Source organism: Mastacembelus armatus, chromosome 2 (genome assembly GCF_900324485.2).
Source record: "Mastacembelus armatus chromosome 2, fMasArm1.2, whole genome shotgun sequence".
In the NCBI taxonomy this organism is placed as follows: Eukaryota; Metazoa; Chordata; class Actinopteri; order Synbranchiformes; family Mastacembelidae; genus Mastacembelus; species Mastacembelus armatus.
Window position 1 is genome coordinate 878,589 of NC_046634.1, and position 15,665 is coordinate 894,253.

Consider the following 15,665-nt stretch of genomic DNA (forward strand, 5'->3'; position numbering starts at 1 on the left):
TTTGGATTTGGGTGATTATTTACAAAACAAAACTGAATTTTACTTCAATTGGGTCCAAACAGAAGCAAACTCTATAAAACAATACACTAACTCTAAACTCATTCTGTGGCACAGACTCGTTACTAAAACAGTCGCACAGTTAAAGCATGCACGCACACACATACACACACACACAGACGGGGAGTTTTGTGGTGATATCACCCGCCATAGAGCCTCTGGGAGAGCCACTGTGGGAAGCTCAGTGTCCAGCAATGTGTGTGTGTCACAGTGGTCACCTTGAGGTTTGCTACTGTATCTCTGTTTTGCTTTAACCAACAGGGAGTGTTGTTTATTGTACGTTGAGGTAACACACAATAAATTTTAGGTTGACACTGACATCGCATATACAGTTTAACTTCCTGTCCTCCTTACTTCCTTCTTCCTTTTACTCTTTCTTGAACCATAGTTAAATAATAATAATTTAATTACCAATTCCTAGACACTAGACACTTTTAACACTAGACACTTTTAAGGCTACACATCAATAACATGTTCTAACTAGTGTTCTAGCTAGTGTTAGCGATGGTTAGCTGGCCAAGCACGGGCCAAAATCGATTCATATCCAGATTATGTAGACATAAAATACAGAATGTAGACAAAACAGGCAACACAGTAGGACAAAAAGGTATGGTGGAGTTCAGTGTTCTATCTAAACTTTCTTCTTTTCTTTCTAAAGACCGATGACTAGCTGACGGATTTTGGAGGTGTTTAGCTTTGCTAGCTGACTAGTTGGTCCAAAGCTGGACACCGATAGTGTTGCCCTGTCCAAAAACAAACTTACTTACATCTTACATCCAAACTTACATCACTCAAGTCGTTTGACCTCGATTTTCAACTAGAACTACCAAATAGCAAGGGTGAGGAGGAGGAGGAAATAAGGGAGGGAGGAAAGAAAGGGAGGAAATCATTTGAGTAGCTAAATGAAATTAGCAGCTTTAAAGAGCCCGAGGGCAAAGTGGAGTCGTGTCCCCCGTGGCTACGCTTTAGAGAAGGAGGGAATGAGTTCAGCTTGACTGGATCCTCTCATGCTTCTTCACCTCCTCCACGCTTTTTTTACTCCTTGTTTTTTTTACTAATATGCATGGGGAAGACGGTAGGAGGGAGTTGGGGAAATGAAGGATATAAAGGGAGTTCATGAAGGTGAGGACAGACTGGAGCTCATCTTTGCTGAAAGATTTTTCTCATTCTGTTTTAAGTCTTCTTGACGACTTCCGTTTTGGACTTTGGACAAACGAAAATTGAAGAAAAAAAAAAAAGATCTTTATTTGTTCATTGTCCTTCTTCTAATTTACCCCTTCCTTTTCTTCCCGCTCACCATCTTTTACTGTTTTCCCTCTTTAATATTATTATTATTTTTTCCCTTGTCAGCCTTTTTTCTCTTCCTTCTGGCTGTTGGAAATTTGGCCCCAGCTGTTTCTGCTTCTGCACCAGGATTGAAGCATGAACCCTGGGCCATTCTCCACCTCTGGCCCCCTGTCCTGGGCCATGTACCTGATGAGGAAAGGCCGGACAGGCGGCGGACTCTTTGGTAAAGCTAATTCTTCTAGACACCTCATACTCGTCATCATCACCATCACGTCCGGTCTGTTCATTCCTGTTTGGTGTTTTTGTTGAATTGAACTTTTTCTAAAATACTTAGGGGATTCTGTAAATCTTTTGAGTGAGTCTATGCAGAGATCCTGGATGGTTTCAACAGGTTTTAGGTGTTATTGGTTATTGCCTTCACCAGGTCACTAGCAGAGAATGGTCAGAGATAGTTATTACGGCTTATGGGAAGTTTTTCTTTACCGCTGTAGTTAATTTTCGATATTCTTTATTGTTGATTTTGGGGATGTTTGGCTTGAGGTGATGTTATTGTTGATATTTTTTTTCTATTGTGATATCACTTTGTCATTTTTACTTTTTATTGTAATGTATTAACTATTTTTAATGTAGGGGAAGCCTCTTTGAAATCATTTAGACTGTGATGAAAACCAAAAAAATTCTCTATTCAAGCAAACAAACAAAATTTTATATCAATGTCATAATAACATTGCATGCCCATATTCCTTGACTGATATGCTGGTGAAGGTATTTATACTGCAGCACATAATATGAAGCAATATTGGTGTCAATAATTTCGATAGGCGATCGAGACTGAGTATTGATTATGGATCCGCGCGGCTCATATTATGGTTGGAAACGCTGGCCGAGCGAAATCCAACTCCTCTCCCTCTGTCGCGTTCTTTCTTTCCCTTGATCTCTTTTTCCTTCTCTCTGTGTTCATCAATGCAATATTCTCATGTTGAGGGTTTTTTTTTTTCCCCTTGCACAATATTTTAACTTCATTCTTCAGTTACTGGACAGCTGAATTGTTTATGTCAAAACAGCATCCACAGCTTTGATTTTAGAATAATTCAGTCATTGCAAAATCAATTATTCTAAATTTCAGACATCGTATGGCACCTTAAAGCAACTTAAAGCAGAGTTTTCCCAACAGCAGTCTTCATGTATTATGATGCATGACTATATGTATTTGCCATAAGTATGAAAACTCAAAGTTAAAGTCTCAGCATTTGAATTGATCATAATGGTTGTATCACAAATAAACACTGTGTCAAATTTAATGGCACTAAATTTAATTTTCATGTTTTTTTTTGCTGCTCATCATCAGGCTTTTCATGCGGCAGTGAATGCATCGTTTCTGCTCAAAAATCTGAAAAGAGAGATGTGCGATTTCATGCGCAGGTGACCGTCAGACGACGAGTAAAGAAAGGCTAAACAGGCCCATGAGGGGCAAGTGAAAAATAGATATTTCTGAGGGCGAATTGCCTCACATCCATCACCGGCCAGGGTGAGCGTGGAGGCATTTGCATTTTTTATCATTCCCCCGTTGGCTACAAGAGGGACGGATGCACAGGCAGACTGGCATTTCCCTAAAACTCCTCCGACAGCGTGTTGATTTAACTTAAATCAAATCGACTGACTCAAGAAAAGGCTGTACTGTGTACTCGACCCTTAACCGGTAATAGATTGTAAAGGTTGCTGGTGCTGGGAACTTGGAACCAAGAATTATCTTATATTATGCATCCATCCATCCATCATCTGTACCTGCTTATTCCTATTCAGGGTCACAGGGATCTGCTGGAGCCTATCCCAGCTGTTTTTGGGGGAAAGGCAGGGGTACACCCTGGACAGGTCACCAGTTATATTATACGTTATTTATTTTAATTAGAGAAGCTTCAGTAATGCCATATCATGAAAAATTATCACTTTTGCTCTATAGGCCAGACTCATGACTGACCAGGTGATATATGGAGGAAAAGAAAGGCTATGATGATGATTTGAAACCCTAATAGTGAGCTTTAATCTCTACTGAATATCTGAAGCTGAAATTAAAATGCTACAGAATTTAGCTCTGAAATTATGTGATTTGAGTTTGAACTTTACAGCTGGTAACTTTAGTCACTCACCTGACCTAAGATAGCAATGAATTTTCTATCTGAATTTGTGAACCAGGGAAGTCTAGTTTTAAATATGCACACATGGAAACAGCCTACTGGAAATTTAAAGGAGAAGAAAAGAAACTATATCCGTGTAATTGAAATTACAACATTATGTAGCATTTGCGAGGCATTTGTATGTTCTCCCTGTGCTTGTGTGGGTTTTCTCCAGGTACTCTGGTTTCCTCCCACAGTCCAAAAACATGTATTTCAGGTTGATTGGTGACTCTAAATTGCCCATAGGAGTGAGTGTGAGTGTGTGAGGTTGTTTGTCTCTATGTGGCCCTGTGATGGACTGGTGACCTGTCCAGGGTGGACCCCTGCCTTTCACCCAAAGAGAGCTGGGATAGGCTCCAGCAGATCCCTGTGACCCTGGTTAGGAGTAAGCAGGTATAGATAATGAATGGATGAATGAATAGATGGATGTAGCATTTTCTCCATAATTACATTTTTATCAAATGAAAATAATTCCAGCCTTTCTTTGCTTCCATGCATTAAGATTATTGACACTGACACCAATTATAAGCCCTTCAGATGGATGTTTTTTTTTTTTTAAATCTGTAGTAATGTCTTGTGAATACTCATTATTATAATACTTGATGATTAGCGTTGACATAAATAATACAAGGTGAAGTGATAAAAAGTGGTTTCTGTTGTATATTTAGGTCTTGGAGTGGCATAAACAACACTTTGAATTTAGGTCGACACAGTTATAACAGGATGCATTCTGGGATGCCGAGAATAACCACATCGCTGCACATCACTTCATCATCTGTCAGCTGTTTGCTTAGAAGATATGCACCACAGTGCCGTTTTCATTAAATCAGATAAGCCAAGAGCATCACAACGAATTACAAACATGAGATGTGAAACGTTAACTAGATTAATAGACCACAGCGTTTTCTGCAGCAGTGACTGAGATTGACCACAGTGTCAAATTTGAAATTGTAAATGTAAAACCTGATCATAAACTAATACTGGTGAAAAATGTGAAATCTCCCCTTAAGTTATAGGTATTTTATCTGGTTGTGTTGGTTCTTTCAGTCAGACTTTCAGCTTCATGACTTAGATCACCCACTGCCCCCTATTGACTATGTCTGGTACGGACAGCCTTATTTAGATGTATTGGCTTTACCGTTCTATTAGTCACTAAATGATAGTATGTATTACTTTTGCTGGTGTTGGAGATTAAACTATGTACATTGAATAAACAAAAAAGAGAAGAGAGAGGCAGAAGGGGAGATTTCTTGAATGGAATATATCGAATGATTTTTTTGTGTGTTATTTTTATTTGTTTAAGTTAGAGTGTGTAGTTTGGAGTCCTTTTTAATACACGTTTTTGCGCATTATAATATCACATAGTTGTGCTGGACCACTTGTGAATTCATGGAGATGCGGTCCTTTTCTTCAGCGCAGTAGGAAGTGCAGCTCTGTACCCCCCACCCCCCTCTTAGTTCTCCGTTAAGCCCGCCTCTTCTCGGACGTAACGCCGATTGGTCGATCGCATTGTTGTGACAGCCGGACTCATTGGCTGAGAGCCGCTCGGTGCGCAGATGAGATGCAAATCCACAGTCCTGCCGGTAAAAGCCTGGCGCTGTCAGCCGGGATGTCTATTCACCTAGAGGGACTCGGGGAGAGACGGAATAGAGAGGGGGCTGAAGAAATTAAAACGAAATAACGTTTTAAGTCGATGCTCTTTCATTTTTGTTCCTACTTCATCTTCTTCCTTTCGCTTTTGCTGCCAACCATGCGTGGAAGCTTAATTTCGGCGGCCAGGAGAGAGAAGGAGCTTTAAAAAGTCTCAAAAGTGATTTTTATTTCTTTTTTTTGTTTTTGTTTTTTTTTTCATGGAGAAAAGTCGCTGAAGCGAGGTCTGCTTTGGACATCGTTTTCGTCGCGGAGTTTTACGCACGAAGTTTGAAATCCGGCGCGTCCGGACGCTGCATATTGCGCCGCGACCGGGCGACAGGACACCGAGAAGTCGACAACGCGAGACTCCGCCGACGAAATACACAGAAAACAATCAACAAGAAAAAGAGCAGGAGGTTTAGAGTGAAGATCGGGGACGTGGAGTATCTGTGGACGCACTGTGGCGCACAAATGGTGTTTCTGTGGGACGCAAAATACGGTACAAATATAAATTTTGACGAATTTCCAGCTGGTTGTATTTGTCTGATGTTTTATGTGATTGATATGTGATGATTAAAAAAAAAAAACATATTTAAGTTCCTTCTTCTTATTACTCATTGGATGCCAGAGATGGCATTTGCATATTTAGTCAGACATATTGCCATCCGCAGGCTATTATACCTTTATGTTTTTTTTTTTTTTTTTTTAAAACAAACAAAACAAAAAGACACTGAAAAATTAGGTTGTAGTGTAGGTATTTTCATAGTCTTCTTCTCTTTTTCTGGCTCAACAAAACTTCCCCTAGTTATGTACAAAATACATAATATAATACATAATATATTTATTTATCAAATTTGAAATATAAAATATATACATACATTTATATATATACATACGTGTGTGTGTGTATGTATGTATATATATATATATATATATATATATATATATATATATACATACATAAGTATAAGTAAAGTGATGCTTTACAGTCTGTGAACATATTCTAGTGGAGCTGCAGGAGACTTAAATCATTGATATTCTTAAAATCACATTTCAGTATAAATATATAAAAAAATAATGATCTGCAAAAGTCTTTTTTTTTTTCCTGTCCTTCATTTAAAATGCATCAGAATTCCACCGAGATCGGGTCATGAGAATCCGGAGGCCAAAAGGCTCACAGAAACCCCTTTGAGAGCAGGGTTTTCACTTGGAGGACTTGAAGCCCGTTTTAGTCGGTGGGTTTTTTAATCTGGTAACCTATCAGTGCGGTAATAAACATGCATGGTTAACAGCACTTTACAGTTTTATCAAAGAGGGATCAGTGTGTATCCACCCTGGGCCATAAGCACAATGCTTCCGTGACAAAACTAAGAAGTGGGCTCATTTTATGGAAACATAATAGTTTCCTTATTCCTCAGTAGCTGCTCCTTTCTGTGGCTGAGAACACAGACCAGTCAGATATTCTGTTAGGTTGGTGTCAGACCCCAAATTGGCTTTGAATCTGATAACGTTTACGGTCAGGGGGTAACAGGATAGACTGTTCTTACGCGTCTGACTGCCAGCCGCACGTAGGTCGCAGTCGTACAGTCGGTAAGAGCATTTTTAACAAAACCAAACTGAAAACCGCCAGCGTGTGGATTCGGTTGTGGGTTGGCTGACTGACAAAGCAGCCGAGCCGCTGACCCCGCAGAGACACGGGCCGACCGACAGTGGCTCTCTAACCGTTCTGGTTTATCAGATCCCTTCAGCCACAATCGGTTTTCTGACTCAGTGAGCTCCAGTTTATGAGGCTGCTAGAGGCGAATTGGACGGTGCATCCTCAGTTGACATGACACTTCTCTCACAATTATCCATTTAGAGTAGATCTGAAAAAGTGCCGCCGCTGTGTTTAGTCTCATGACCGCAGTCTGGTATTCAAGTGTGACTGCGGTGTGTGTGTCATCGTGCACTTGTGTAATTTGCATTACCTCTATGCATTTTTCTTATACATCCTGGTCTTGACTTCTGCCATGTTTGGATTTGCAGAACCGCTTTACAAATCCACACTTATAAACCATAACTGTCTGTTTTTCCACAGCTTGAAGGTTTTTCTGACAAATTTCTGTTTGTGTGGTCACTCTGAAGAGGGGAACATAAACATGAGCTGTATTAAACAGTGAGAAATAACTGGAAAACATGGTTACAAAAATACTTTAAGGATTAATTCATTATGACAGCAGATTTGTTTTCTGTCGACCAGTTGTTTCACCTCCTCTGACTGTGTGAAAACCTCCAGGAAATTCTTCTAATCTCCTCTGCTCTCTCCCAGACCCAGCCCCTGGCCGGCGTTACACACCCCCTTCCACAACCCTCGCCTCAGGGGGGAAGATGACCGAGGCCCTGCCGCTGGGTGCCCAGGAGGCCGGAGGAGGGGCTGCTCTGGTGGGCAAACTGCGCATGGCGGACCGCGGCATGGTCGAGGTAAATATACGCTCCCTGAATTTGTCCTAACATCCAGTGATGACATGAGATCAGAAAACCTACTCCCCAGCCCCCCGTTGGTGTTTTCACACTAAGACTCGCCTTGTGATCTTGGCGCAGGTGATCTCGGAACATCCGGGAGAGCTGGTGAAGACAGACAGTCCTAACTTCCTCTGCTCGGTCCTGCCCACTCACTGGAGGTGTAACAAGACTCTGCCCATTGCTTTTAAGGTGTGTATGCCAGAGGAACTGCACCTCCATTGATGCAGAGTACATTCACTACAACTTTGAGTCACTTTTACTTGAGTATTTCCAAGTTCTGCAACTTTATACTCACAGTGTGTGCTACCTTTGAAAGTTATGCAAATCGTTGCAGATTAAACAACTTGACGTCTTATACGAAGAAGTCAAAATCAGCACCACCGTCATCAAATATAACATTGAAATATTAAATGCATTTTGCAAAAATACAGGGTTTTATGCATTTCTTTGCAAAATAATAATTTCATGCACAAGTCATCACTGTTTTTATGGGTACAGTAGGATGGGTTCATTTTTTTGCAGCGTATTCCCTCGTGCATCGACGCGGACGGCTTTCCTGCACTTTGAGTAAAAACGCATTTGTGGAAAAAGCAGCTTTTAGCAGCACAAACGCAACAACTGATTGATTTATTGAGTTTTACGCATTAGCGTCGGCACTCGCGCGCGTGCACGCGGGCCTGGTGCATTATGCAGCACTGTGGAGTGTCATGAGCGGATGTCACTGCCTCTTACTGATAATGGATGACTGCTATTACGCACATGCAGGCACGCACGAATACATTTCATCAACATGCACGCGCACAAGTTCACGTACGGGACGACGCAGGAACCACAGGTACATGCAGAGGCGCGGTGTGTTGGTGTGCACGTGCATCCACTTGAAGAACACACACACACATATACACACATTTGCGTTGACCTGAGAGAGCTTCATAATTGTTTCCTTTGTCTTGTTTATTCTGCTGGACTGTTTTCATGCTCCATTGCTGCTAGTCTCTCTCTCGTCTGCTCGAGTGTGTGTGTGTGCGTCTGTTCCCTCTTCCTGTCCCAGTTCTCGATTGTAAACTATTTCCAGATCGAGACCCCCTGTTTTCAAACCCAGTGAGTCAGTGTTGGATATACGAACAAGAAAGAAATTTAACAAGTGGATTTCAGGCAAGGGGGGCTGAGATCACTAACCTCAGTGGTGGATTACTGGAATTATCATCCTGTCTCATACTCGAGAAAATTTAGATGCTAAACAATAGAGCTTGGCCAGTACCTTGAGTTAGCTTTCCCTGGAAAACAATGTTTTTGTGGTAATGCAGGAGGATCACTTTAAAGGAGATATAATGGTTCAACTAAGAGGTTAACCCAAAAGTGTTTCAGTTATTGTGGGCTGCGGTTACTCGTCGCAAGAGCTCGGGGCTGAATGAGAGACCGCCCACAGTATCTGCGGCGGTCATTTGCACAGCGATGGTTTGGCATGATTAGCGTTATTATGGAAATCGACCTCTGTGGAGAGCCACACATTTCCATTTTACATCTGTGTTTTTTTGTTTTTGGGAGTGGGTTTCACAGTAGAGGAGCTTATTTGCCTTTTATCTTTTACTGCATTTTCACCAAGAATGTTGAAAGTTCAAATAGTCTAAAGCCGTTTCTCTGCATCACCTTGTGTGAGGGGGACATGTACCCCTTCCCTCCGCAGAGGACCCACATCCAAAACCCCAAAATCTTGTCTGTTCTCTTTCATGGCATCGCAAGGTGGTTGCCGTGGGCGACACCCCCGACGGTACCTTGGTGACGGTGATGGCGGGAAACGACGAGAACTACTCAGCGGAGCTTCGCAACGCCACGGCTGCCATCAAGAACCAGGTGGCCAGATTCAACGACCTCCGCTTCGTTGGCCGCAGCGGAAGAGGTACACGCACGCACACACACACACACACACACACACACACAACATAAACACCAAAACTGACACTATCGATGCAGATTTTGGAAACATTTGCACAAATGTGGGCTACATCATTCAGGAAGGGCCTTTAGAGAAACACATTGCTTGAAATTTACTAGGTGTGTGCCATACAAGGACAAAGCAGAGCATGGATAGATTAGAGGAAGTACAAATGAATAGAAACAGTATTCACACAACTTCCTCGTAACGTCCATCGCTGCTCTCTTTTAACGGACACACTGGGCCACAGTTACTCTAAATCAGGTGCAGGCAAATGTCCCAACTTATCTATTTAAAACACCGGTCCTGTGTACACAAGCTCACACACACACATACACACTCACACATAAAAATGACAAGTACTCCCCAGCTGAATGGAAATATAGGAACTGTCAATATGTGACAGATTCCACAGTCCCGCTGTTGGAAATCGGCATATTAATAATTCATGTGCAGTATAAAGTCACACGACAGAAGTTGAGGAGCAGATATTCGTTTCCATACTAATTTAACAGCACCAAGTGCAAAGAGGTTCATCTTTCCAGCATCGCTCTATAACCAGGAGTATTTAAAGATACAAACCATTATCGTTTCTCTTATATTGCTGTTGCGTTAACAAGCCTAAGGGTCAGCAGCTATGCCAAAGTTATTGTTGATCACACCCAGGGAAGCATCGAACCACATTTTCTCTCTTTTGTGATATTTCAATCAAAACCCAAATTGTCAACCTCATGGTGGCGCTACAGGGGAAAAGCATCGGGTCACCTAAGTCGTTAGGAATCCGTCACTTGGGGTCCAACGATGACTGTAAATACCAGTTCAGTAGTAGTTCTGGGCCACAGCGGCAGTGTCCACTGCAGTTTCCTCAAACAGCAGGAAACAGTGAATTTGTTGTTGAATTTGTCTCCAGCGAGCGCCCGAGGCAGCGGGAGGGTGTATGTGGAACTGAGTCAAAATGAACTAGTGTGTGTGTGTGTGTGTTTGTTCGTTCAGGCTAAGGGTAGGAACACGTCAGCCGTGTAAACGTGTGGCTCATTGATGTGTTTTAATCGTGTTTCGACAACAACGGAGCGCTTCGGCACAGAGTTAAGAGATATCCCGGGCTTCAGGAACACAGACAGTCCCTGTTAAAAGTAAACCACACTTGTATTTGACCTTTTTCCTGATTGTGTGTCTGATATCTGATGTTGATTAGTAGGATGAAATTGCGTTAATGCACCCTGCACCCCACTCCACCCCCCACCCTTGTTATTTCTGTAGGAAGCTGCATCTACATTGAAAATTTAATGAATTGTATGATAACAAGCCACATCAAGCCGAGCGTCGAGCAATTTCTCCACCCAAAACCTCTAACTGTCATTAACTGTCCATGTGGGAAGTGGTTAATGTAGCTGCCAGCCCCAATGAGTGGTTTAGTGGTTTTGACTGGTGGTTTGTGCGTGCGTGCGTGCGTGCGTGTGTGTGTGTGTGTGTGTGTGTGTGTGTGTGTGTGTGTGTGTGTGGGCGTAGGTGTCAAAGTTCTCAGACTTAGTCATCATTAGTCAATGTTCCCTGTTCTTCAGAAATGCTTAGTTACACCGTACACACACACACACACACACACACAGAGATGCACTGTGACTAGTGCAGTATTTACATCAGCATGGAGCTGCATTAGAGCAGCTATTGCAGAGTGATTTCAGCTGTTTCGATATGATGGTTTCTACTCGTAAAACCGAAATCACAATGAATGGTTCTGTTAAATTATGTTCCGTAAGATTGAACGAAAATACAAAGCTGATCACTGAGAACGGGAGGGGGACAGGATAGAGGTGGGGAAGGAATGTCTTCGAACAGCAGAAGGCAAACCTGTCAACAGATGATGCAGTGCGTTTCATGTCGTGTGTAATTTCACATGATGATTCAGCCTGTTGCCTCCTCATATGTCTGCACTGCAGCGTGTTTGTGCGCACACATGTGCGACCAGTTTTCAGTCACTCTTCTGCTTCCTCTTTTCAATAGGGCCATCAATTTTTTTTCTTTCACTGTATTTGAATTTACACACACACACACACACGCATGCACGCGTGCGCGCACGCACACACACACACACACACTAACTTGCAGTTCCAGGAACATGCACACTTTGCTTTGTCGAAAGCAGCGTAAAGAAGAGATTCCATCTCATCTGCAAATTGTGAGAAAAACTAGACAGCCTCGACCCAGCAAGCCCTGACATGATGCGCACACACACACACACACACACGCACACACTTTATTTGTGAAATCTGCTCTTATCTGCAAAGTATTTGGGAGACCACCTTTGTGATTTAGCCATCCTCTGAGTGTGTGTGTGTGTGCGTGTGTGTGCGTGTGTGTGTGTGTCTTTCAGTGGTGGAGTGGATAAAATGTAGTTTGAAACCATCAGCAAGGGAGTGCTTTATTTCAATAAGTGTCCTCACAACTATTAGAAAGACCAGTGTGCATGCGTGTGAGTGTGTGTGTGTGTGTGTGCGTGGGATGCGAGAGGCTGGCTGATAGACACAACAGACACAAAGACTTCAGCTGTTCCCTCCCTCTTCCCTCTATCAGCCAAAATCTCTTACTGTAAACTCTCTCTGTGTAAACAACCTGCACAAAAACACACTGTCTTTCCCAGTACTGGCTACCATTTATACCACACTATTTATTTGTTGTTTACTGTAACATATAGAGAGTATACACTGTGTATACAAGAGAATATACAGTACACAGTAAGTATGCATATATTGTTCATATATGTGCATTACTGGGGGGAGTGAATATAAAAGAGAGACAGAGGTATGTTTTAGATGATAACACACCCTCTAGTGGCTCAGTATGGCGGATTTAAAGGTTTTTACAGTTGTGAGACTTTTGTCACTTAAAAGCTGCCAGTGTTGAGATGAAGTACTGTAAGACACAATGGTGTCCTCAGCAGTACGGTAATACAGAAATGTTCCGGGAGGAACGAGCAGACAAGCAGAGAGAGAGAGAGAAGTGAGAGTAACACCTGGCATTAGCCACATGTTAGAGTAGTGTGTGTGGGTGGGTGTGTGTGTGGCATCAGACTGTCTGCATGCGGTAACTTTATTCCGGACCTGGCACACAACAGTGGTGGTCTGCACGTGTGTGTGTGTGCGACTGCAGCAAGCATAGTGTTGAGTGAGTGCTACTTCCAAGGGTAGTGAGGGCGGCAGTGACCCACCCCACCCCTGGCAACCGAGACCACACAGACACGTTTGTCTTTATATAATTGTGAGGACACTTGTTGACATGAGGCATTTCCACCCTTACTCTAACTTTAACCATCGCAACTAAATGCCAATCCTATACCTAATTATAACATTAACTCTAAAACCAAGTCCTAACCTTCAAACAACCCTTTAAAATTGTGAGGACCTGCCAAAATGTCCTCACAACAATGGTATTGAAGTAAAATTTGTCCAGACGACCAGAGAAAAACGTGTACACACACCGATGCATGCACACCAACAGTCCTACAAATGTGAACTACAAACACTCTTTATAGTAAAAGTATATTTGTTCTGAGATGTGACCAGAGTTCGACTGGGACGAGGTTTGAAGAGGCGATATTTTTGGATGACACCCTAGTCAAATAAAGCTCCTGTTTGTGATTGGCTGGCAGGTGTCCATTAAAACTGTATACCGAGAAAGTGTAATCACAGCTATAGCCAGCACATTGCTGTGTTTTATCAAGTCAGTACTGAGACTGTTTTAGCCCGCCAGTAACCACAGCAACAATACTGACCAAAATGAGATTCTAATGAAATTCTTACATTAGTTTAAAAAAGTGAAAAACTGATCATTTCCTGTTTTCATTCATTTAAGTGGCCATGTGTTTTTTCCCCAAAAATGCACTCAAACCATATTCAGCTGAGGTTGGCTTGACTGCTTCTCAGGCGTGGACAGTTAAGAAACTGCAAATACATCTCGACGTGAATTAATTAGAAAATTAGCTAACGAGATTGCTAAACATCAGTTAGCAACAAAGCTAAATAGTTAGCAGGTTAGCTTAATAATAGAAAGATATCAGTTAGCTTTCCAACTAGCGCCCATTTTGTTCAAACACTGGGTCCAACAGTGACACAATTACACACATACACACAGACATTCAGGCCATTCAGGTTTATCATGCTGTTTCTATTCCTTCATCTTGATGTTTTGTGTGTGTGTGTGTGTGTGTGTGTGTGTGTGTGTGTGTGTGTGTGTGTGGTTTATTCCCATCTGGGGTCCATGACTTAATGCATCAAGCAGACAACAGGGATATGGTGAGAACAGGAGGGAGAAAGGAGAGTGTTGCTTAAAAAAAAGTGAACAAAGCTCTTTAAAGTAATGAACGCTTTTCTTTTTTCCTCTTTCTCTTCATCATCTTCTCCTCGTCCTTCCGCTTCCCACCTGTCTCCCTGAATTCCTCCCCTTTTTCTCGCATTTACTGTCCCTTTTCTCTCTCAGGGAAAAGTTTCACCCTGACCATCACAGTGTTCACCAACCCCCCTCAGGTGGCGACGTACCAGAGAGCCATTAAAATTACCGTGGACGGTCCCAGAGAGCCACGACGTGAGTTATGCTGACACACACACACACAGAGGGGTATGGTCCATTCCCAAGAGGACCCAGTCTGTCATCAAATATAAAGCAGGACATATTTCACATTAAAAAAATGCGTAACAACAAGATTGTGATTGCTACTAAGTAATTGGCTTTACTCTTCATTCTGACTATATGTATGTAGAATATTATTTGGAACTAATGTTTTTGTGTAGTCATTAGCATTTCTGTGCTTTCCTATTGAAGTTAATAAACCGACTAACTAGAGACTCAGCTCTGATCCCTTTAGACAAACTCTCGGATGAGTGAGTCACTGAGGAACCTGATGCAACACAGTTCCTCCCCCAGTCAGTGTGATGAAACTTGGGGATTTCTGATGGCAGATTTAAAAAAAAAAAAAAGACACGCAGCTTTTGTTTTCCTAGTAAACACTTAGCTCCAGTCATGAGGATAATACTCATTCACGTTGAGTTGAAGCGAAGTGAATTGAGCAACTCTGAAGAGCAGAGTCCAGAGATATCCAAGGTGACAGACAGGGAGGAAGACTTCTGCCAGCTCCGCTCAGCTGTGAATAACCATCACTCGTCTCCAGCTCGCCCACACACACACACACACACACACACACATATGCAGACAGTATAAATACACATACGTGTACACTTCCCCCATTGGGAGGAAGTGCCTGTAACTGGAGCTCAGTCTCTGGGCTTTGAAGTGCGGCCAACACCACAGACAGCGTGACAGACCACCACCACACATACACACACACAACACAGGCAGCCAGACCCCTAAGCGGCGCCCATCGTCGGATTCCCGAACGCCGTAGCAGGCAGCGTGTGTTGACCATGTCAGGGCATTGTTGTAGCCTGTGTCGGGGTGTAACTGTTACTGTAATCCCTGGATTATGTAATCAGATTACAAGCATGCAGCAGTTTTCTGACAGACCACCAGTGATAGCTTAGACCGAGCCCGCTGAACAGTTCCATCCCATCATTCTTGCAGGTCACCGCCAGAAGATGGACGAGGGCAAAGGCGGCGCTCTGGCTTTCTCTGAGAGACTGACAGAGCTGGAGCAGATAAGACGGAGCTCGATGAGGGTGACGCCACCTCACCATCACCACCACCACCACCACCACCACCAGCACCCGGCTGCCGGCCGCCAATCGGCAGCGCTCAACTCTGCCACGTTCTCCAGCCCCACACACGCTCAGATAACTGCCGGTAAAAAAAAAACACAAATTGTTACGTTTGGGTGTAATGAGCTTTAATTAATACAGACAAAGAAGTTGCGTCTTCCTGCCCGTCCAAGACTTAACATGTTCTTCTGCGCACCACATGGTTGGTAAAGCATAAGTCTGGGAAAACAGTGAAACTTTACAAATTGGAACTTGCTAAATGCTAAATGCTAGCAAAAGGTTATTCTCCCAAAATGCCTTTTGTCCAGATCAATCTCACAGAGTGGATCAAGCCACATTCGTGTCTTTTCTTTTGTAATGAGGGAGCTGAAT

At 42.8% G+C, this 15,665-nt stretch overlaps 1 protein-coding gene across 4 annotated transcripts in view; it reads left to right on the forward strand.

Annotated features, from left to right (window-relative positions):
• The window catches only part of runx1 (RUNX family transcription factor 1), a 34,492-nt gene that overhangs the window by 13,692 nt on the left and 5,135 nt on the right, over positions 1–15,665 (forward strand). For 2 of the 4 annotated variants that reach the window (XM_026301412.1, XM_026301409.2), the window contains exons 3-8: positions 5,380–5,649; positions 7,459–7,610; positions 7,731–7,841; positions 9,396–9,552; positions 14,062–14,166; positions 15,160–15,378. In XM_026301412.1, coding sequence (XP_026157197.1) covers positions 5,380–5,649; positions 7,459–7,610; positions 7,731–7,841; positions 9,396–9,552; positions 14,062–14,166; positions 15,160–15,378 — 1,014 coding nt within the window. Of the gene's footprint in view, positions 1–5,379; positions 5,650–6,280; positions 6,386–7,458; positions 7,611–7,730; positions 7,842–9,395; positions 9,553–14,061; positions 14,167–15,159; positions 15,379–15,665 lie in introns of those variants that run through there. The other 2 variants (XM_026301411.1, XM_026301410.2) reach the window with 2 other exon arrangements.